Genomic DNA, 21,289 nt, shown 5'->3' on the forward strand with positions numbered 1-21,289 from the left:
ATTGAAGTCTGGATCTGGAGTCACATGTAGGCCAAATAAGGTAAGAATCACAGATTTTCTTCCATAAGTGATCAGCTTACACCAAATCTACCGCTAAAGGACATTAATGAATCAGATGGGTTTTACAACTATCAAAGAGTCACCCTTAGTTTTTAGTTCCAGATTTTGCTGAATTCAAATTTCACCATCTTCCATGCTCAGATTTGAGCCCATAACCCCAGAATATTAAACAGAGGTTCAGGATTATTAGACCGGTGTCATTACCACTATTCCACCACTTCATCCAGCAAAGGTCGAACCAGAGGCAACAAACAGTGCCGATTGCAGCTGAGGTTGGGGGGGTGACTGAATCCCAGCTTGCTGGAATCTCACTCCCAGTACTGGAAACTGAAGCTGAAAGAAGAGCTGTTGAAGTCAAGTCACCTCATCAGTAACAGAGCATCGATGATCACAGATCAAAGGCTGAGGGGTGAAAGATAGCTCCCCTAGGCCTGGTGAAGGTCATAATGAACAGGGTGGAATTCCATGATCCAAATGTTGGAATTATGCCAAATGGCATAAATTTCCCACTCCAGCATTATATATGAAATATGTTGTTTCTTTGGTCAACAGAATTCCACGATTTGTAGATTCTACTTATTGCCACATTGAACATCAGAAACTGTTCCATTCACATTCCATATATGTCAGTTGTACAATCTGTGGCAATGTTGTTGTTATAGGTTTTTATTTTTTTTTCAAAGTATGGTTGGTTGATAACACTTGTATCTCTGAGTCAGCCAGAAAGGTTGAGTACAGACTCTGCTGCAGAGTCAGGATAACAAAAATTTCAAACTGATTCCAGCGCAGTACTGGTTGCTGTTGCTGTCTTTCAAGTAATATGTTAAAGTAAGGCCACATCTACCCTCTTAGGTACATGCAAAATACTGCATGACATTATTGCAAAGAATGATATTCCTGGTGTTGTCAATCTTTACCCTTCAATCAACTTTTAAAAACAACTGGTCATTATTGTATGGTGCAGCTTGCTGCATTTTCTACATCAACGGCTATACGTAAGAAGCTGTGGACAATGTGGAGCACTATGTAAATGCAACTTTTACCATAACTATCCCTGAAAAGTGAGGGATTAGTGTCATCTAGTTATTGATTGCTTTATTTGCTAACGCATTTTACATTAAAAATGTAAACTATTGCAAAATGCTGTGGTTTAATTTAGTGTAGATATTTAAATAGTGAAGCACCTGCTTTTTCACCTTGATCCTTGGGATTGAACAAAAAAGTTCACTCTGCACATACATTGTCTCAACAACAACTTTTATTTATTCAGTGGGAGAGTCGGTTACCCGAAATGAAGACGGGAGATTCAGCAAGTGTCAGAGATGGTCCAGGTGAATTTATTTATTTAGCACTGTTTATTTATCGTAATTAAAAGTTCCAATCAGGCAGTTTGCAGGAACATTGATTTGTAGGTGCCAGTCCTGAACTGGGGTGTACAAAGTTAAAAATCACACAACACCAGGTTATAGTCCAACAGATTTATTTAGAAACACTAGCTTTCAAAGTGCTGCTCCTTCATCATGTGGTTGTGGCAGAGCAGAATCTGATAGCCAAATTCGGTACCCATGAGGATGGCCTCAACGGGACCTTGGGTTCATGTCACACTACAGGTGACCCCACTGCACTACAAAAACACACACACACTCCTACAGATCCATACACTCACGCAGACCCTCTCTCATACGTTTACACATACACACACACTCGCACCCTCTTTACACTCACACACTTTTGCACACTCCACTCCCAACCACGCACACATACACCCACATGTACACAAACACATACACATAAAGTTTGTGGGTGAATTTGTACTTGAAGAATTACATTTTATTTTGCTGAAAAACTGCATGAATCCATGTAAGATTCTGCAAATCCCTTTTTTAGATTAGAATCCGTCTGAACATTGGGGCACAGACAACCTCACATAAGGCACCTCACATCTTCAATGCATTATCTGGGCCAACCTGGTACCTATTGTTAAAGCTCACTTGAAAATGTAACTTTAAGGAAGTTCTTGGATTTACATATGAAAGAACTGAAACCAACATGCCCACTGTAAAAGATGAGATACTTAACAATCCAGGTCTTTTTCTATATATAATTTCAGTTACATCGCAATGTACACTTTTGCTATAAATGGAGTCCTCCGATCTTATACTCCACTACCACCTGATGAAGGAGCAGCGCTCCAAAAGCTAGTGCTTCCAAATAAACCTGTTGGACTATAACCTGGTGTGTGATTTTTAACTTCGCAGGAACATTACTATTCCCGATAGAAAGTTGGGATAGCCCAGCGTTGTCCACAGCCGTTAAAAAAGAAACTGTGAACCTAGAAAACGAAAATAAGTTAGATTCATAAACGCCAACTCGAAACCTGCCTTTCCTCGCAGGTTACCCCCCTCATTCCCTGTCAATTTCCTTTCGCTGTCCGGGGCAAGATGTTTCATCCAGTGCCCCTCAAATGTTGCAGCCGAACGCCTCGCAGCAACGTCACAATGGAGTTAGACCTCTGACCCAAGCCATCTCCAGTCACCGGGAGTTGATTGGCTAATAATTTAAAGCTCCTTTCTCTGATTGGTGAAATTGACGCCGGCAAATTTGAAAGTTGCAGCGAATGCGGAGAGGGAACGAGCGAATGAATGAACCCGAGCAAAACTCCGGATGTACATAGACTAATGCACAGACAGCAAGCTTACACAGGTGTGTGTGTCGAGGGAAGGAGAGGACAAGTATCCTGTCCCAGCCACAGAGTAAATCCATAGATTCTAAACATCCCGTGTATTGAACTACAGAGTCAGAAGGACGCAGGATTCGGAAACATCAAACCGATTGCATCCGCAGTCGAACGGTGACTTAAACCTGTTGTAGGGCCGATTCACGTTCTGTGATTGACCCAGATCACTCAGTAAGTAATATAAAGACTTCGTTGTAATTCAACATGTTGTATGCTATGTGTGTAGGCAAACACTTAGAAGTTACGCCAACCCAAGTACTTTCTAATGGTTCTGTTTTTTGCAATTAGAACTTAAGAAATCATATTGGAGTGGAACATTCAGTCCCTTGAACACCCTCTGCCATTCAGTGAGATCATGGTGGATCTCATTTCAATGCTATTTTCATGCATTCTCACCATAACGCTTAACGTTTTTAATATAGAAATCTATCAATCTCAGTCTTGAACATATTCAAGAACTAAGCCTCCAGAGCCCTTTTCTACAGAGAATTATTAAGATTTATCACCTGTAGGATGAAGAAATTCATCTTCATCTGTCAGAAATGGCCTGATCCTAATTCTGAGACAATGCACCCTGATACAAGATCATCAGCTGAGTTAATCATCCCTCTGGCATCTACCTTTTCTCATTAATGGGATGTGTGTGTTGCTGATTAGGCCAGCAGTTATTGCCTAACCCTAATTGTCATAATTAACAGTCAACCACATTGCTGTGGGTCTGGAGGTACATTTGGGTCAAACTAGGGAAGAATGGCTGTTTCCTTCCTGAAAGGACAGTGAACATAGAAAATAGGTGCAGGAGTAGGCCATTCAGCCTTTTGAGCTTGCACTACTATTCCTGCTTTCTCTCTTTGATCCCTATAGATGCAACAGCATTATGCAGCTCCCTCTTGAATACATCAAATGAACCAGCCTCAATTCTGTGCAAGACAATTCCACTGGTTCACAATCCCAGGTGAAAAAATTCTTCTTCATCTCAGTCCTGAATGGCTTACCCTTATTCTTAGACTGTAACCCCTAGATCTGGACTTTCCCAATATTAGGAACATTCTTCCTGCGTCTAGCCTGTCCAGTCCCATCAAGATTTTGTTTTTATCAGATTCCTCCCTCATTCTTCTAAATGCCAGTGAGTATAAGACCAGTCTTTGTTCATATGTCAGTCCTGCCATTCTGGGAATCAGTCTGGTGAAATTTTGCATAACAGCAGCAAGACATCCATACCTCTAATCAAATCGTCCTGCTGTGAAGGCCGGCATGCCAATAGCTTTCCTCACTGCCTGCTTCTCCTGCATGCCAACCTTCAACAACTGTTCCACCATGGCACCCAGGTCTCGTTGCACCTCACCTTTTCCTAAACTGCCATCATTCAGATCATCATCTGCCTTCCTGCTTTTGCCACCAAAGTGGATAATCTCTCATTTATCTACATTATGCTGCATTTGCCAAGTATGCACTCATGCAGCCAGCCTGTCCAAGTCACCTGCAACCTCTTAGCATCCCCCTCACAGCACACACTGCCACCCAGCTTAGTGTTGTTTGCAAATTTGGAGATATTGCATTCAATTAATTTGTCCAAATCGTTAATGTATATTGTAAACAGCTGGGGTCCCAGCATCAAACCCTTCAGTAACCCACTCATCACAGCCTGCCACTCCGAAAAGGTCCTGTTTATTCCAACTCCATTCTTTCTGTCTGCCAATCAGTTCTCTATCCACGTCAATAAATTGTCATTTGTCAGGAAAATATTTCTGATAATGGTTTCATAGTCACTATTAGACTCTTAGATCCAGATTTTTATTGCATTCAAATTCCACTATTTACCATAGCAAGATGCAAACCGGCCTCGATTAATAGTCTACTGACAAACCAGTAGGCCATCTCCTCCCCAGAGATCTTGATGATCCCGTTTGCATTTTAAATAATTGATTGAGATCACCATTTATTCTTCACTACCTGATATGGCAACTGTACCATTCAAGATTGGAGATGGTTACAGAGAGTGGTGAACTCGGCCCGGACAATCACAAAGGCCAACCTCCCATCTATAGAATCCATTTACCAGGCCCGCTGTCAGGGAAAGGCCACCAGCATTCTCAAAGATCCATCTCACCACTAGCAATGTTTTTCTATAGTCTTATTTCTGACATTCATTGTGTTAAAGCAGACACACTTTAACCAATCCTTTTGTTTCATCACGTGAGAAACCATCCCAATAGATTCACTACATCCTGTCACTGCCCCCCCTCTCAGATATGTGGCTCTGATTCCCAACCCCTTGCCAAACTAGTTTAAACCCTCACAAACCACATGAGCAAATATTCCACCCACGACATTTGTGCCCGTCCAGTTCAGGTCCAACCCGTCCTTCATGTACAGGTCCCACCATCCCCCTAAGTCATCCCAATGGTCTAGGTATCTGAAGCCCTCCCTCCTGCATCAGCCTCGCAGCCACGTGTTAAGCTGCATTTGCTGACCGTTCCTCACCTCGCCTCACTATCTCGTGGCACCGGTAGCAAACCCGAGATCACTACTCTACTCATCCTGCTCTTCAGCTTCCAACCTAGCTCTCTGTAGTCACTTTTCAGATCCTCAATCCCTTTCTTGGCTATATCATTGGTGCCAATATGCACCACTCTCTAGCTGCTCACCCTCTCCCTTCAGAATTCTGTAAACCAGATCGGCGACATTCCGGACCCTGGCACCGGGGCGAGAACATACCTTCCCAGAATCCCATTCCTGACCAAAAAATCTCCTGTCAATCCGTCTAACTATTGAGTCCCCTACCACTAGCACTTCGTTATTCTCCACATCCCCCCCCCCGCGCCCTTCCCTTCTGAGCCACAGTGCCAGGCTCAATGCCAGAGACCTGAACAAATATGGCTTCCACCTGGTAGGCCATTCCCCACCAGCAGTATCCAAAATGGGAAGCTTGTTGCTGAGGGGAATGGCAGCAGCAGTACCCTGCCCAATCTGTTGGTTCCCTTTCCTCATCCTGACTGTAACCCAGCTGTTCTTATCTTGTGAATGAGGAGTGACCACCTCCCTGTACATCCTCTCAATTTCTCCTTCAGCCTACTGAATGATTCGTAGTTCATCCAGCTCCAGCTCCAGTTCCCTAACTTGGTTTTCGAGGAGATGAGTTGGGTGCACTTCCTGCAGATGTGGTTGTCCATGCTGACCAGATATCCCAACAACATCTAGTTCCACCTGCCAGCACCCAACCCATATGACTTGAGAGAAATCAGGAGGGCAAAGTTGGGATATGAGATAGTTTTGGCAAATAGAATTAAGGAGAATCCAAAGGGTTTTTGCAAATACATTAAGGACAAAATGGTAACTAGGGAGAGAATAGGGCCCCTCAAAGATCAGCAAGGCGGCCTTTCTGTGGAGCCATAGGAGATGGAGCAGATACCGAATGAGTATTTTGCATCAGTATTTACTGTGGAAAAGGACATGGAAAATATAGAATGTAGGGAAATAGATGGTGACATCTTGAAAAATGTCCATCTTACAGAGGAGGAAGTGCTGGATATCTTGAAACGCAGGAAAGTGGATAAATCCCCAGGACCTGAGAACTCTGTGGGAAGCTAGGGAAGTGGTTGCTGGGCTTCTTACTGAGATATTTGTATCATCGATAGTCATATGTGAGATGCCGGAAGACCTAGAAGTTGGCTAACGTGGTGCCACTGTTTAAGAAAGGTGGTAAGGACAATCCAGGGAACTATAGACCAATGAGCCTGATGTCGGTGGTGGGCAAGTTGTTGGAGGGAATCCTGAGGGGCAGGATGTTTATGTATTTGGAAAGGAAAGGACTGATTATGGATAGTCTACCTGGCTTTGTGTGGAAAGTCATGTCCCATAAGCGTGATTGAGTTTTTTGAAAAACTAACAAAGAGGATTGATGATGGCAGAGCGGTAGATGTGATCTATATGGACTTCAGTAAGGCGTTCAATAAGGTTTCCCATGGGAGACTGGTGAGCAAGGTTAGATCTCACGGAATACAGGAAAAACTCACAATTTGGATACAGAACTGACTCAAAGGTAGAAGACAAGATGGGTTGTTTTTCATCCTGGAGGCCCGTGACCAGTGGAGTGCCACAAGGATCAGTGCTGGGTCCACAACTTTTCATCATTTATATAAATTATTTGGATGGGAGCGTAAGAGATATAGTTAGTAAGTTTGCAGATGACACCAAATTTAGAGATGTAGTGGACAGCAAAGAAGGTTACCTCTGATTACAACGGGATCTTGATCAGATGGGCCAATGGGCTGAGAAGTGGTAGATGGAGTTTAATCCAGATAAATGTAGTTGCTGCATTTTGGGAAAGCAAATCTTAGCAGGACTTATACCCTTAATGGTAAGGTCCTGGGGAGTGTTGCTGAAGAAAGAGACCTTGGAGTGCAGATTCAAAGCGCCTTGAAAGTGGAGTCGCAGGTAGATAGGTATTTGGTATGCTTTCCTTTATTGGTCAGAGTATTGAGTACAGGAGTTGGGAGGTCATGTTGCGGCTGTACAGGACATTGGTTAGGCCACTGTTGGAATATTGCATGCAATTCTGGTCTCCATCCTATCGTAAAGATGTTGCGAAACTTGAAAGGGTTCAGAAAAGATTTACAAGGATATTGCCAGGGTTGGAGGATTTGAACTATAAAGAGAGGTTGAATAGGCTGGGGTTATTTTCCCTGGAGCGTCAGAGGCTGAGGGGTGACCTCAAAGAGGTTTATAAAGTCATGAGAGGCATGGATAGGATAAATAGACAAAGTCTTTTCTCTGGAGTGGGGGAGTCCAGAACTAGAGGGCATAAGTTTAGGGTGAGAGGGGAAAGTTATAAAAGACACCTAAGAGGCAACTTTTTCGCGCAGAGGGTGGTACGTGTATGGAATGAGCTGCCAGAGGGAAGTGGTGGAGGCTAGTAGATTTGCAACATTAAAAAGGCATCTGGATGGGTATATGAATAGGAAGGGTTTGGAGGGATATGGGCCAGGTGCTGGCAGGTTGGACTAGATTGGGCTGGAATATCTGGTTGGCATGGATAAGTTGGACCGAAGGGTCTGTTTCCATACTGTACATCGCTATAACTCTACCATCGGGGAGAAGGTGCAGAAGCCTGAACACATGCACCAGCCGGTTTTGAAACAGTTTCTACCCTACTGAATGAACTCACAAACTTTTAACATTCGCCTGTATCTGTGTTTTTGTTTTTGCTGCTGTTTACCTATTCGATTAGATTAGATTAGATTAGATTAGATTAGATTACTTACAGTGTGGAAAAAGGCCCTTCGGCCCAACAAGTCCACACCGACCCGCCGAAGCGCAACCCACCCATACCCCTACATTTACCCCTTACCTAACACTACGGGCAATTTAGCATGGCCAATTCACCTGACCTGCACATCTTTGGACTGTGGGAGGAAACCGGAGCACCCGGAGGAAACCCACGCAGACACAGGGAGAATGTGCAAACCCCATGGGCGGCATGGTGGCACAGTGGTTAGCACTGTTGCCTCACAGCGCCAGAGACCCGGGTTCAATTCCCGCCTCAGGCGACTGACTGTGGAGTTTGCACATTCTCCCCATGTCTGCGTGGGTTTCCTCCGGGTGCTCCGGTTTCCTCCCACAGTCCAAAGATGTGCAGGTCAGGTGAATTGACCATGCTAAATTGCCCGTAGTGTTAGGTAAGGGGTAGATGTAGGTGTATGGGTGGGTTGCGCTTCGGCGGGGCGGTGTGGACTTGTTGGGCCGAAGGGCCTGTTTCCACACTGTAAGTAATCTAATCTAATCTAATCCACACAGTCAGTCGCCTGAGGCGGGAATTGAACCCGGGTCTCTGGCGCTGTGAGGCAGCAGTGCTAACCACTGTGCCTATTATTTACTGATCTATGCTATTTTAGTCTGATCTGCCCATATTGCTTGCAAGACAAAGCTTTTCTCTGTGCCTTGGTACACGTGACAATAAATTCAATTCAATTCAAAAATTCAGAGAATATAGGTCCAGTCCATTCAATCTTTCCCTATAGGATAATCCCTCCAGCTCAGAAAGTTTAGTGAGCCTTCATTGCACTCCCTCCATCACAAATATATCATCTTTTGGGAAGGAAACCAAAGCTGTACAAAATGTGGTCTCATTAAGATTCTACATAATTGCAGTAAGATATTGTTACACATATACTCAAATCCTCTTCTAATACAGGGGCAACATACCATTTGGCTGCTTTAATTGTTTACTGTACTTTCAAGTTAATGCTCAGTAGCTCATTAACATTTTCTCACTATTTAATAAATACTCTGTATTTATATTTTCCTACCAAAATTGATAACCATGCATTTGCCTACTCAGCCTAAAACTGTTTGAAGTGTCTTTGCATCCTCCTCATGGTTCATGTTCACAGATGTGGTTGACCTGGATTTCTATGTGGAACCTGAGAGCACCCACAATTACAGCCATAATATATCAACTGACCTGCAGTCTTAACTATACACTTGAATGCATTTATTTAGTTAAGTTGTTGTTCCTCTCTTTGCCTGACTCCTGCTTTCATATTCTATGAAGCTCAAGCAATCCTCAGGTGGCACTGAGAAACCTATATTTATAGATATTTTTAATCAACCTGTTCAGAGTTATGTGCTCCTCTGGAGCAGATGGGACTTGAACCTGGCCCAGTGGAAGGGGCACTACCACTGCAGCAGAAGAGTCTTTTACCTGTATTTATATTCTTTTTTGATAAGCTGTCAGTTAGAAGTGTTAAGTAGTTAGCTTGTTAGCAAACCTAATAGCTACAGCTTCTCTGAGCATTTCTTTTATCCGTCAAGTCTGGAAACTACTGAACACTTCTTCTATATAGTAACTTGCTTCTTTTATTGGCAATTTTTAAGTTAAATTAGATTACTTACAGTGTGGAAACAGGCCCTTCGGCCTAACAAGTCCACACCAACCCGCCGAAGGGCAACCCACCCAGACCCATTCCCCTATATTTACCCTTCATCCAACACTACAGGCAATTTAGCATGGCCAATTCACCTAACCTGCACATTTTTGCTAAATGTAAGCAACATTAGACTTTACTGAGAGATTATTCCTTAAGATCAGTTTCACTAAGCTAACCCCTAGTTTCACACTCTGCAGTTATGCTGCATTTACTAGTTTGACCATGGCCGTTGGATATACCAGGGTTGCTCTATCTCCTTTACTTATCATAATTCCTTTTGCCATAATCATTACTGCCTTCTGCCCCAGAGTCATTGAGATCTACAGAAAAAGGCCCCTTGGCCCCTCATGTTCATGCCAGTCAAAAACAAGTATCTAACTGTTCTCCTCTCATTTTTCAGCAATTGCCCTGTATGCCTTAGCATTGCAATTGCATATCTAAGTATTCACCCTCTCACAACCCATATTTGCTCCACATGTAACCTAAAACATGTAACATCTCTGACTTTTGCCTATTCTGACAAAAGGTCAAGGACTTTACAAAATTAGCTTAATTTACTTTAGCACAGATGCTACCTAAGTATTTCCACTATGTTCTGTTTTTTTCATCAAGATTTTTTATTGTTGTTCAATGCTTTTAAACTTTCTTAGGAAACAAAAAGCCAGTTCTGAATCTCAGCATCTACAGATAATGGAAATATGATTTGAAGTAGATATAATTACTTATCAGAACATGTGCACGTCATATCTTCCCAAATTGCTGGAATATGAGGGAAAGCTGGCGATTCTAATTTGTAACAAATGTCTGGTCTTATGAAGGAAATTACGGTATCGTACTTTCTTGAAATGCAGCTTCTAGGTATGGTTTACTGTAGATGCCAGAAATAATTAGCACCAGTAAATGAAAGCTTGGAGGAAATATTTAAGTAATGGTCCTTGTTTGCTCCTGCACTTTTTATGTTCTGTGCTTGCCTGTTGTCCATTCCTAAAAACCCTGCGCACTGGCCAAGAAACTTACAGAAAAAAATGATAAATTACTTCTGAAAGAAGCAGGAAATGCACAAGAGGCCAGTCAGTGGTGAGAACACACAGGTTTGAATTTTGGTACCAACTTTCTTTAGAGCAAGAGCCTTCAGATGAAGGGTTCACATTCCAAATATAAACTTGTCCATTTATTTTAATGGAATTCTAACTTTTGTACTACATTAAAAGGTTGGTTTTCATTTGCAGTTTTTACTCAGGCAAAATTGATTCTTGAGTGTCAATTGAAATTTAATTGAATGTCACTACTGTTGACTGCAATGAGTAGACTGAAATGTAATGGGCAATCAGCAGTTCAGTTGGCTGGATCCTTGTTTGCAAAGCTGAGTGGCGAAAGCAAAGGCTTTGCCTGGTGACCCCCAGGATAAACTCACCATCTGTCACTTCTCTGTAATGAGCGCTCTGCCCAGCACTGTAGCAACTTTCATTTTTGAGGCATTACCTGCCTCCAGGAGTGGATATGAATGATCCAATGGTACTACAGACTGTTCTGATATAAAGCAAAAGTTGTGTTCCCATGCAATCCCACGTTTTAAGAAAATTGCAGCACCATTTAAATCAATGGAATCAAAATCGGGTTATAGCCAATACAGGTAAGGAAAGTTTGCATTCTATAAATAATAGCCTCAATTCTTCAATTGTGTTATAGACAATTCACATTGAAGAAATGCACGTTATCACAGAACCAACTTTATTTCTAAGATGTGATCAATCTTGCCCCCTCACCAACATCACAAAAAACATTATTTGGCCATTCTCACATTCCTCTTTGTCGGAGTCAACCATTCTCATCTCTCACTCTCTCTGATTTCATCACTGAATACACTTAAAAAGGACTTGATTAGGTGTAAAGTGCCTTGAGACATCCCATAACTATGACAGGTACCTGTATAATATTGTGCAGGATTTTGGTTGAAATCTTCTGTTCTATTACCTGATGTACTTATATAAGGTATGATTTGTCTCGTTAGTATGCAAAATAATACTTTTCACTGTATCTTGGTACATGTGAATAATAAATCAAATCAAACCAAAGATTGGCTTCGAAACATGATTGCAAGTCAAGTGTATTTCTCTATATAGATGGAAGACATTAACTCCCTGCACAATCCAGTCTGTGCCTCTGCCAAGCATCTGTAAAATAGAATTCTGTCTGAATTTTTTTTTTCATTGTTTGGTGTAATTTTGCTATCTTTTCCACCTTTTATGAAATTAAGAATCACACAACACCAGGTTATAGATGAAGGACTTTTTCCCGAAACGTCAATTTTCCTGCTCCTCTGATGCTGCCTGACCTGCTGTGCTTTTCCAGCAACACTCTAATCTAGACCCTGGTTTCCAGCATCTGCAGTCCTTGTTTTTAACACCAGGTTATAGTCTGATAGGTTTATTTGAAAGTACAAGCTTTTGTACCTCTGCTCCTTTGTCAGGTAGCTAGTAGAGTAGGATCATAGGACACAGAATTTATAGGAAAAGATTACAGTATCATACATTGATGTGATATGTTAAACAAATCTAGATTGCTGTTAAGCCTTTCATCTTTTAGCATGAGTTGCAGGTTTCAATTCGTTAATATATAAATTATAGAACTTCTTTCAAGTCACATTCCCGAGATAGCTTAAGGTTTTATAAAACCTTCTATTTTATCTCTGGAATGTGACTTGAAATAAATTCTGGGACTTACATATTAATCAACCAAAACCTGCAATCAATTATGAAAGACTTAACAACAATTTAGGTTTGTTCAATATATTGCATCAATGTATGAATCTATGATCTTTTGCTGTAAATTCTGCATCCTATGATCCTACTCCACTAGCTACCTGATGAAGGAGCAGCGCTCCGAAAGCTTGCACGTTCAAACAAACCTGTTAGACTATAACCTATTGTTGTGTGAATTTTAACTTCGTCCATCCCAGGCCAACACAGGCACCTCAACACCTTTTTATGAAAATTAGTTAGAAATCCTTTAAGCTGCCAACATGTGATACAATAATACATCCTGTAACCAGTCAAACTCTAAAATTCTACACCACTTGTTTTTACTTGTAGGAGGAGAATGCTGTCTGCCTCTTCAGGAGCTGAGGTCCAGTGCAACATTACAATTGAATACCTCAACCCAGCTGGCCAGGCGACCAAGCGCAAAACAATTCGCAATGCCATTGTCACCCTCGGGCGCAATGAATTCCGTGACATCCTTCTCCGGGTACACGATGGCAAGCTGTCTCAAAGCTTTGTCCTACGTGAAATCCAACTTTTCACGCAGTTTATTCGGGATGGAAAGAGTTCCATCAAACTGATTCCTGATAATATTCAGATCCTAGTTTCGAACTGTCCACCAGATAACCTTAAAGTACTCTTTAAAACTCTTTCCATAAAATATGCTGCAGATAAGAAGGCCAACAAACCAGTCAGTGAGCGAACCCGGCTGCTGTCCACACTCCCAAGGACATTTGATACAATCAGCCCAGTACAAGTACAGGACGTGGAAAGGGCTAATGGGCTTAAATCACACAGAACTGTGCAAACACCAATTTCAACCAAGGGGCTGAAGAATCGAATAAACAACATTGGGCCAAGCAGAAACATAAAACGACCCCGGAGTATCTCATCAGAAAACTGTCTGGTATGTAATCTGTTCCCAAGATGCTTTATTTAATGTTGGTCTCAATGTGGCTTTCAATAATGATGTGACAAGGTAGGTTTGATATACCAGATTGTGGATGAGCTGGTGTTGGATTGCGTTGGACAAAGGTTAAAAATCACACAACCCCAGGTTATTACCCAACAGGTTTGTATGGAAGTACAAGCTTTCGGAGCACTGCTCCTTTATAAAACCTTAAGTTATCTCAGGAATTTGACTTGAAAGAAGTTCTGGGATTTACATATTAATGAATCAAAATTTGCAACCTATTCTAAAAGATGAAAGACTTAATAGCAATCTAGATTTGTTCAATATATGGTATCAGTTGCATGATACAATGATCTTGAGCTATAAATTCTGTGTCTTATGGTCCTGCTCCATTAGCTACATGATGAAGGAGCAGCGCTCCAAAAGCTAGTACTTCCAAATAAACCTGTTGGACTAGAACCTGGTGTTGTGTAATTTTTAACTTGATGACGCACACAGAGTTAGGAGCTACTTCTGAAATCCTATTGAACTCGAGACGTTAACTCTGTTTCTCTCTACCCAAATGCCAGCAGACTTGGTGAGTTCCCCTAGCACTTTCTGTTTTTATTTCAGATTTCCAGAATCCAAAGTTTAAATTAAATTTTTTACATGGACTATATATGCCTGGCATAGTTCCAGAGGTACTGGCATGAAGGTCAAGAAAGGCACCAACCAGAAAAAAAGATGCTTCTTTCAGTGAGGAAAACTTATGGGATGGTCTTCCCTACTTGCCTTTTGCATCTGGCCTCCTTACAACTGTGAATCAGACGGTATTGACTGGGGCTTGCAAGCATCATTTTTCCTTAATTCTTGGCAAATGAACTCTGTGTGAACAGTTTCATAAGGTTCGACTGAAGTATTTATTATGTAATCCTGTGTATAAAGGAAAGACGGCTGAGCAGCCCTTATATAGCAAAGAAATGGGCAGCACGGTGGCTCAGTGGTTAACACTAAAGTCTCACAGTGCCAGGGACCCAGGTTTAATTCCACCCTTGAGTGATCTGTGTGGAGTTTGCACACTCTCCCTGTGTCTGCGTGGCTTTCCTCCAGGTACTCTGATTTCCTCCCACAGTCCAGAGATGTGCAAGTTAGGTGGATTGGTCATGCTAAATTGCCCATAGTGTCCAGGGATGTGCAGGCTAGGTGGGTTAGCCATGGTATTGCAGGGATGGGGTGGGTCTGGGTAGGATGCTTTTTGGATGTAAGTTTGCTCGCTGGGCTGGACAATTCGTTTTCAGAAGTTTCATCACCATACTATGTAACATCATCAATGAGCCGTCAGTGAAGCACTGGTGTTAGTAACCTGCTTTCTATTTGTGTTTAACTTTACTTGGGTTGGTGATGTCATTTGTTGTGGTGATATTATTTGCTGTTCTTTCTCTCAGGGGGTGGTAAATGGGATCCACGTCGATGTGTTTGTTGATAGAGTTCTGGTTGGAATGCCATGCTTCTAGGAATACTTGTGCATGTCTCTGTTTGGCTTGTCCTAGGATGGATGTGTTGTCCCAGTTGAAGTGGTGTCCTTCCTCATCTGTATGTAAAGATATTAGTGAGAGTGGGTCATGTCTTTTTGGATGCTCTTTGGAGGGGCAGTATGGACTCCATGGCTGAATGGTCTGCTTCAACACTAGGGATTCTAAAAAACAAAATATAACTTGAGGCTACAAACTTTTGTCTTTGTTGTTGTGTGAAGTTTGTGAATACTGCTACCCTATCTGATAATCTTTGGATCCTGGGTTTGACTTTGGCTCAGATGAGAATGCTCATCTCTTTATTAGCATTCAGGGTCTGGAGTGAAATGAGAATGTTCACCCATGTTCTGGCCTCAGTTAAAGTCAGAAGAGGCTGGATTAGAGGTGGCTGAGGTCAGGATTCTGATTTCTTTTCATTTATTACTTTCACCTCCCACCTGCCTAAACCCACTGCATTCCTCTTCTTTTTTTAAAAAAAAACACAAAGTTCCTACTCCTGGACCATCTATTGTAAAGTGAGTAATGAAGAAGGTGGAGGGAGTGAGAGTGAATTTGGCATGATTTGGAAAATTTAAAGTTTTTTTTAATGTTTGTGCATTGTCCTTCTGCAGGTCACCGAGCTAAAGTCTGTTAAAAAGCCCACGTTGTCAATGCCAAGTGGACAGAAGCTCACAAAGGAACAGTCACAAATCCTTAGCATGATCCTGAAAGGAAAGAACGTCTTCTTCACTGGAAGTGCTGGTAATTTGGTGATATTCATTATGCTTCAGGAGGAAGATTGTAGGGACATTTCCTATTTCAAAAATACAGTACAAGCTCAACACATAAAACATTAAGTGCAAGGTGATTCAAATTATTGTACAATGACAAACCAAAATGTTTGCTTGGATCTCTGAGTCCATGTAAGGGGCAAATCGAGACAGATCAGAATATCCTGGAAATGACACCAATCCAGCATAGCCAATCCCTACTGTCTTCTAGTGTGATTTACAATTCCTAAAGAAATTTAGGGCGGCATGGTGCACAGTGGTTCGCACAGCTGTATCACAGCGCAGAGACCTGGGTTCAATTCCCCACCTCGGGCAACTGTGTGGAGTTTGCACATGAGTTTGCACATTCTCCCATGTCTGCATGGGTTTCCTCCGGGTGCTCCAGTTTCCTCCCACAGTCCAAAGATGTGCAGGTTAGATGAATTGGCCATGCTAAATTGCCTGTAGCATTAGGTGAAGGGGTAAATGTAGGGGAATGGGTCTCTGGATTGCTCTTCGGAGGGTCAGTGTGGACTTGTTGGGCCGAAGGGCCTGTTTCCACACTGTAAGTAATCCAATCTAATAAGAAACTTTTTTTCCCCTCTTTTCCCAATTTTTCCTCTTGAATTTTATACCAGGTTAAAGAAGCTTATTGTTCATTAATTTTGTAAACTTATGCCTGTATTAAATGGTGGTTTACAATATTGTCATTCTACCTCTGCAAGCTTTTGAGGAATTTCAGCAAAACTAACAGTAGGTAAATCAGCATTCTATCATTCCACGTTCCAAGCAAAACCTTCTATTGCAAGCATTATATAGAGTGAAATGGGCATGTGTTGTTTATGCTAGCATGAGGAACAGAAATCTCAATCAGGGTAATTCCTGTGACTGAATCTAATGGACATTGTTATTTCAAAGCAATGCTGTTTATCATAAGGTTGAAGATGTAAAAATGACCTCTTACTGACACTGATATTTCTGTAATATGTGTACATTCCCAACCACTCACTCTCTTTCTGACTTTATTTCAAGGAACTGGAAAATCATTTTTACTGAAGAGAATTGTGGGAGCATTGCCACCAAAAAGTACTTATGCAACAGCGAGTACTGGAGTGGCTGCCTGTCACATTGGAGGAACAACTCTCCATGCATTTGCAGGTCAATTGTATGCTATAGTACATTTCTCTGTAGTAAGCTGTCCATAACTAGGAATGTGAAGAGCTGAGAGGGTGGGGGAGTCCAAAACTAGAGGGCGCAGTTTAAGTGAGAGGCAAAGATTGAAAAAGTCCCTGAGGGGCAATGTTGTCAAGCAGAGGATGGTGCGTGCATGGAATGAGCTGCCAGAGGAAGTGAGAGAGACGGGTACGATTGCAACATTTAAAAGGCATCTGGATAGGTATATAAATTGGAAGGGTTTAGAGGAATGTGGGCCAATTGCTAGCAGTTGGAACTAGGTCAGATTGGGATGTCTGTTCGACAAGGACAAGTTGGACAGAAGGTTTTGTTTCCATACTATATGACTCTATAACTACCCCCATGAGTCCAAATCAAATTGCACTTCACAAATAAATGCACACAGTAGAGTGCGAGACATAACCTTACTTCTCAACAAGCTGTTATCCCCTAATCCCATCAAACCAATTATGAAATGCTTTTGAATTATTTCAAATGACCAGCTACTATATAGATTTCTCTTGAACTCCAGAGATTCTGAACATTGAATGAGACTATTCATCCCATTAAGTCTGCACTAGCCTGTACTGGAACATTCCAACACATATATGGTTCTCTTCCCATTGCCTCAAATATCACCCACATTTCGCTTGAAAGAAAGCTTTGATGGTTTCATCATAATGATTTGAAACTCAAGATAGAATTCAAAGATGAAATGTAATGTTTATGGCTTCTCCTAAGTTAATAAAATCAACTCCCCTGGGTATCTATTGTTATTGTCGACATTGTTAAGCACCTCATTCCACTCCACAAATGGTTGGACTAATTACATCAAGACCGTCTGAGGAAAATAAAGGATTGCAGAAGGGGTTAAAAGGGAACATTTGTTTTTTTCTAAGCTATAATTTAGGTAATGGCTGATTAAGGAAACTGGGTTAAATATGCACACCAATAAATCTCTCAAATTCACACTGCACAACCTGCTTCTATTTGTTGATTATATATCTTGTCTCTTTGCACAGTTGTAGAAATTACTGTGTTATTAAACCAGTTTATCAGTGGCACTGTTTGAGTAGAGAATGTCATTCACAGCTCTTGATTTTCTGGTTCTGTGGATCTAGCTGGTTGTGCATTTGATTTTACGTTGATTATTGGTTACAAATAATGCTTTGAGCTAGTCATTTTTATGGAGACAAGCTTTTTAGGAGCAGGTTGAGAAAAGTATAACTTTTATTTGTAATGGAAGAACAGCAAAATAACAAACTTCCTAATTCTAGCTCATTATGACATTTTATTAGTCCATCAAGTAAGCAGACAAAAGGTCATAAAGAGCTGTGTTATTTTGAGCTTGCGATGTGGAAAAATCTTCAATGTAATAGGCATGGAGAAATATCAAAGGGAATTTCCTCACTATCAAAGCTCAATTACAAATGGTCATTTACAAATGGACTGTTGCTTTCTGTAGAGATTTGGCCTGATCTGCTGAATATTTCCAGCATTTTCAGTTTTAACTTCTTACTGTTACTACCTTGCCAAATAATATTTTCTACAAGAAATAATTGCAAGTTGCAAATGATTGAAACACTGCCATACAAGAATGAATGCTCTAAGAGTTTGATTTTTGAAACAGTTAAAGGACAAAAATGCATAGATTTAGATTTATTCTCTCCCTAAAATGGGTTAAAATTTTATATTTATTTTGTCATCAGGAATTGGTTCAGGAAAAGCTCCCTTACACCAATGTGTAGAACTTGCTCAGAGACCTGGGATTAAAAAACACTGGCAAAACTGCAGACACCTTATCATAGATGAAATCTCCATGGTAGAAGGAGAATTCTTTGACAAGCTTGAAGCAGTGGCCAGGTATGTCACATGAGCTGCAAGACCACTGTAAAATCTAGTTTCTTCGTTTTTCCAACCTTAAAAACAAAGTCGCTTTTATTTATGTCCTTTTAATACGATCATATATTGTAGTACTGTTCCTGCACCAACTAAGACAACATGCTGTTCACAGTTGTATTAGGCATCACACACTGTCAACTGTGACCACCTTCCTTACTGTGTATAATAGCGCAAGACATCTCATTTATATGTTCATTGGACATATGTTAGTAATGTTCCAGATTGTACATTTTGCTATCTTTCTGATATTTATCACCGCATGCATCTTATTAAATGTGCAATTTGTTTCCAATTACCATTCCCTAAATGTTGTTTTTTTCTGATAACCCTGTACTCATGAATCTGTTAATACTGTAGTGGGTTCTGAAAGTATAACATTGTTAACAAGCTGAAAATGCTTATGGTTTCCCAGTTTGTTTTCTGTCAATGTATCACAAAGGAGATGATATTTAGCTATGTTTAGATGAGCATCCTAAAATGGTACACTTTGGCATATCCAAAGACACAGTGTTCACTTCCACCTGAACACTAACAGTATTTAGCTGTACTCCACCATATGTTCCTCCATTTCCTCACTGTCTCTGTACAGTCAGACGACTTGACTTAGACAAATCACAATTGGAACTCTGAAGCCATTGTCTTCTGCTCTTGTCACAATCTCTGTATCCTTGCTGTTAATTTAATTATCTATCTGTCTTGACTGAATTGAATTGTTCATAACCTTGGCATTAATCTCATACAATATATCACAAAGGCTGTTTGTTTCCACCTCTATTACCGGTTACTTCCACCCTTGCCATTGTCCATCTGTTGTTAAACTCCAATCAATGTCTTTTTCTACCTCCTAGTCTTGGTTACTCAATTGATCTTCAGTTTGTCTTTTATCCCTTATACTTTGTAAACTTCTGCCCTTAAACTATACACTTAACCCAGGACCACCTCACCTATATTTTTTGTCCTTGGTAACATACATGACACACACTGAAAGACTGGGAGCCAATTTAAAATTTTTATCCATTCATTTGGTTTTCCCTTCATTGAACTGTCTATTTGATGGTGGAGGCTGGTACAATTACAACATTTAGGTACATGAATGGGAAGGGTTTAGTGGGATATGGGCCAAATGCTGGCAAATGAGAATAGATTAATTTAGGATGATTCGTTGGCATGGACGAGTTGGACCAAAAGGTCTCTTTCTGTGCTCTACAACTCTATGACTCTATGACATGAGTGCCCCTTCCTCCTTTCATAATTGGTGGTTGTGCCTTCAGCCACCTAGGCTATATGCTGTGAAACTTCCTCCCTTCTGCTTCTTGCATAGTTATCCTCATTTAAATGCTGTCATTCAAACCCTATCATTTTCACCAAACTTTCTCTGATGCTGTACCATTATGTTTGCTCTTTGGCTTGTTGTCAGGTTTTTTGTTTCTCTATGAAATGTAATGGGACCTTTTCTATGTTAAAGATGGAAGTTGATGTACTGAACAGAAATGGAGTGGTTTTAATAGGTATGCGCCATTTTGGTTTTCAGAGGTTGCTTGTTACCACTGACCATATTATTGGCTTTTGTTTGAATCTCCACAAGATTCTTTCTCCCCGAGGAGAACTTACTTGCAGCTACAGTTTATTTGTGGACAACAGCAGTACAAAACATGGCTTATGCATCATGATCTTGACTTCAGAAACACTGACAAGGAGTTTGTTGATCATTTTAACGAACATACAATTACAACTCTACGGAATAAGGCTATGAAAATCACTGTGTAAAATGATTGGGTTAATGAGTGTACTCCTTTTGTAATTGTTGGGTATCGTGAGCAATTATTATGTTTCACCATTGCAGGATTGTTCGTGAAAGAGATGAGCCATTTGGTGGAATCCAGCTGATAGTTTGTGGAGATTTTCTACAGCTTCCTCCTGTGTCCCGAAATAAAGAAAAATACAAACTTTGTTTCCAGGTAACAAGTTGACTAATATAAAGCCTTTCATTATAACAAAAAGAGTTTACATGATTTGCGAAAAAAACCTTATTTCCCAACTGATGCTCAGCACGATGAAAATGGTTAGATTTGGGCAACTGTTAGATGCCTACTTCTGACACAAAACAGATAAAGCTGCAAGAGCTGTGAATGAGTTTCCTTACAAAGCTCATGCCCTACAGCCTTGTGAACACAATGCAAAGTGATCTTATATCTGACATTGAGAATTACAGCTGTAACTATTCTTGAGCATGTCAAAGGGTCAAAATGATCAGCGATGTTTGACATCTATAACTGATGTGACATCAGTGCATAAAAGGAATACTTGACAGCATTCAGAAGACTTTTGTTGAAATTTGATTGTGTTTTAAAGTTTCAGTAGCCATGTGAGGGAGAAAAAGTTATAGATTGTGATGGTGTTCAGGGTCTCTCGGGCAGTCTTAAGGTGCTGTGGTAACAAACACTGTTTACATGTGTGTTGTTACATTCCTGTGATGAAGGAGTTATCTTGTGAGGACAGGTTGGGCCTGTATCTATTGCAGTTCAGAAAAATAAGAGGTGATCTTATTGGAAAATA

The 21,289-nt window shown here is 40.9% G+C and overlaps 1 protein-coding gene across 1 annotated transcript in view; it reads left to right on the forward strand.

Moving 5' to 3' along the window:
• The first annotated feature begins 2,802 nt into the window (after nucleotides 1–2,802).
• Nucleotides 2,803–21,289, forward strand: part of pif1 (PIF1 5'-to-3' DNA helicase homolog (S. cerevisiae)) — a 38,239-nt gene continuing 19,752 nt past the window's right edge. Inside the window, exons 1-6 of the mRNA XM_043698967.2 lie at nucleotides 2,803–2,968; nucleotides 12,819–13,392; nucleotides 15,521–15,650; nucleotides 16,691–16,816; nucleotides 18,541–18,694; nucleotides 20,577–20,691. Coding sequence (XP_043554902.2) covers nucleotides 12,826–13,392; nucleotides 15,521–15,650; nucleotides 16,691–16,816; nucleotides 18,541–18,694; nucleotides 20,577–20,691 — 1,092 coding nt within the window. The 5' untranslated portion in view covers nucleotides 2,803–2,968; nucleotides 12,819–12,825. The remainder of the gene's footprint in view (nucleotides 2,969–12,818; nucleotides 13,393–15,520; nucleotides 15,651–16,690; nucleotides 16,817–18,540; nucleotides 18,695–20,576; nucleotides 20,692–21,289) is intronic.

This window comes from Chiloscyllium plagiosum, unplaced genomic scaffold (assembly GCF_037043375.1).
Source record: "Chiloscyllium plagiosum isolate Xiang-an unplaced genomic scaffold, Cpla_swu_hap1 HiC_scaffold_9, whole genome shotgun sequence".
Taxonomy (NCBI): domain Eukaryota; kingdom Metazoa; phylum Chordata; class Chondrichthyes; order Orectolobiformes; family Hemiscylliidae; genus Chiloscyllium; species Chiloscyllium plagiosum.